This window comes from Rhagoletis pomonella, unplaced genomic scaffold (genome assembly GCF_013731165.1).
Source record: "Rhagoletis pomonella isolate Grant_MI unplaced genomic scaffold, Rhpom_1.0 Rhpom_scaffold_20571, whole genome shotgun sequence".
Lineage (NCBI taxonomy): Eukaryota > Metazoa > Arthropoda > Insecta > Diptera > Tephritidae > Rhagoletis > Rhagoletis pomonella.
In genome coordinates, this window is record NW_023479091.1 from 104 (window position 1) to 2,454 (window position 2,351).

The window sequence follows — 2,351 nt, forward strand, 5'->3', positions numbered from 1 at the left end:
GCAACACTTGTTTACTTAATCCATATGTTTGGCTTGTTCCTGTACTCCGAGATTTTGTCAAAAAAAAAACATATCTGTGCTTTATTTTACTTCGAATGGTTGGTGAGGGTAATTAAGTGACGCATTTGCAAGTGTTTAATATTTAGGTTTGAGTCCGACTTGTGCAGCGCGCACAAATAAAAAGATATAGGGATTTGTTTATTACAAATTCAACTATCGAAATTCAGATTTATTGGTTTAATGCTATTACACGTTAGAGTTTAATTGGTATATGTATGTGTAGATGCACGAGTTTAAGCTAATTTGATTTGATGATGTTGTCGCTTGGGCGGCTGTTGAGCAATTAAAAATAACTAAATCGGTGGTGGGCGGATCGGGCAAGGCGCGCGTTGCCAACTACTCTGATACCCGCCTGGCCAGATGAAATTAAAATGGGCACGAATCAAAGGGTTAAGGGCTCATGTCTCCAACATGGCGCCCCGCCTGCCTCGGTGCCAAGTGCAGCAGCTCCCTTTCGAGTTTGTCCATGATGTTTCGGGCTTCAGCAATCAGTCGCCGCAACCTCCGAGCCCGTTGCTGAGCAGAACGGCTGTGTAGCTCGGTCCTAACACTTCCCTTCTTCTGGCGCGTGGCGCCCCGCTTCTCTCTATGGAGTAGGGTGTGGTGCCCTAAGCCACATCGATGGCAGCTGTCTTCGGAATCGCAGGCTCCGGTGGAGTGTGAAGTCGCCAAACAGTTCACACAATATTTGTGCAAGCGTGCACACTCATAGCGGTCGTGGGCATCCATAGCGCGGAAAGCGGTACACAAGCGCAGCGGGTGGAGTCGGCCACACAGTCGGCACTTTGGGGAATCCTTTCGTGACCTGTAAATATACGGATTGAGGAGAGACTTTAGTACTGGGTCAGCGTATATTGTGAGGCTTTGTAATGAGTAGAAGTACATATACGCATGGGTTATATATTCTACGGGTAGAACAATGGGAGTTGGGTAGGATAGATAGCATAAATTTAATTAGAGTATTGTGTCGGGTTTGGTGAGTATCCTAACGTCAGGCAGGGGGAAGCACACACAATTTATGTATGTTTCGAGTTATGATTCCCTGCTGGGTTTTTATATCTACAACCCGAATGTTTTCATCGGGGCCGGGATGCAAGTGTGTGATGCGACCCAGTCGCCACTCGGTCGGAGGGAGCCAGTCATCTTTAACAACAACCAAATCTCCTTCTTGAACGTTTTTTTGGGAAGTTTTCCACTTGTATCGCCGTTGTAAGTCGTGTAGATACTCGTTCTTCCATCGTACGCTGAACTGATGATGAAGAACCTTGAGTCTCTGCCACTTATTTATGAGTGAAAGTTCTTTGGCATCCGGTTCCGGTGGTGAGACAATGGGAGCTCCTCGTAGAAAATGCCCGGGAGTAAGTGCCAACAAATCTTGCGGGTCCTGTGTCATGGGAGAGAGAGGTCTGGAGTTTAGAACCGCTTCAATTCGAACTAATAGGGTTGCGAACGCTTCGAAAGAGAATTTTTGATTTCCGGCAACTTTGGTGAAATGCGTTTTAAAACTTTTAACGGCCGCCTCCCAAAGGCCACCCATATGAGGGGCATATGGTGGGATGAAGTGCCAGGAGAATCCATGCAACGCATATGTTTCTGCGATATCAGAGGCCGCTTCCTTTAAGAAAAGAGCGAAGTCCTTTTTTAGGGCTCGCTGTGCTCCCACAAACGTCTTTCCGTTGTCCGATAAAATCTTGTGCGGCAGGCCACGACGGCCAGTGAATCGGGTAAAAGCCGCTTTGAACGCTTCCGTAGTCAAGTCGGAACACAATTCTAAATGAATGGCCTTGGTAGAAAAACACACAAAAACGCATACATATGCCTTTGTGTACGACGCTTTTCGAAGAGGTGACGTTTTGATGAGGAATGGGCCTGCAAAGTCAACGCCAGTAGTGTGAAACGGGAGAGTAAAGGTGGTTCTTTCAGGGGGTAATGCAGCCATTATTTGGGATTTCATCCGCTGTTTGTATATCGTGCATGGTTTGCAGTGAAAAATGCACTTTTTGACCTTCTGCTTCAGGCGTGGGATGAAGTATTCCTGTTGTATCATCCGGATCATGAGTTGTTTCTCAGCATGAAGCAATGTTGTGTGAAGAAAATCTAGGAGAAGAGAGCAAAATATGGAGTTATCGGGTATTATTATAGGATGCCTCTCATTGTAGCTTAGTGCGGCATATTTAAGGCGTCCATTTACACGCATTATGCCTGCATTGTCGAGCATCGGATTGAGGGTGAGCAGAGGGCTCTTCTTGCTGAGTGACTTCGAGGACTCAAGTAACGATATCGCTTCTCCG

At 46.5% G+C, this 2,351-nt stretch overlaps 1 protein-coding gene across 1 annotated transcript; it reads right to left on the reverse strand.

Moving 5' to 3' along the window:
• Positions 1–1,195: 1,195 nt before the first annotated feature.
• On the reverse strand, positions 1,196–2,344 carry LOC118732461 (the record flags this gene model as incomplete). The annotated part of the gene is given in 1 exon segment (XM_036461594.1): positions 1,196–2,344. A coding segment is annotated over 1 exon segment (1,083 nt), but the record flags the coding sequence as incomplete, so codon positions are not given.
• Positions 2,345–2,351: the final 7 nt, after the last annotated feature.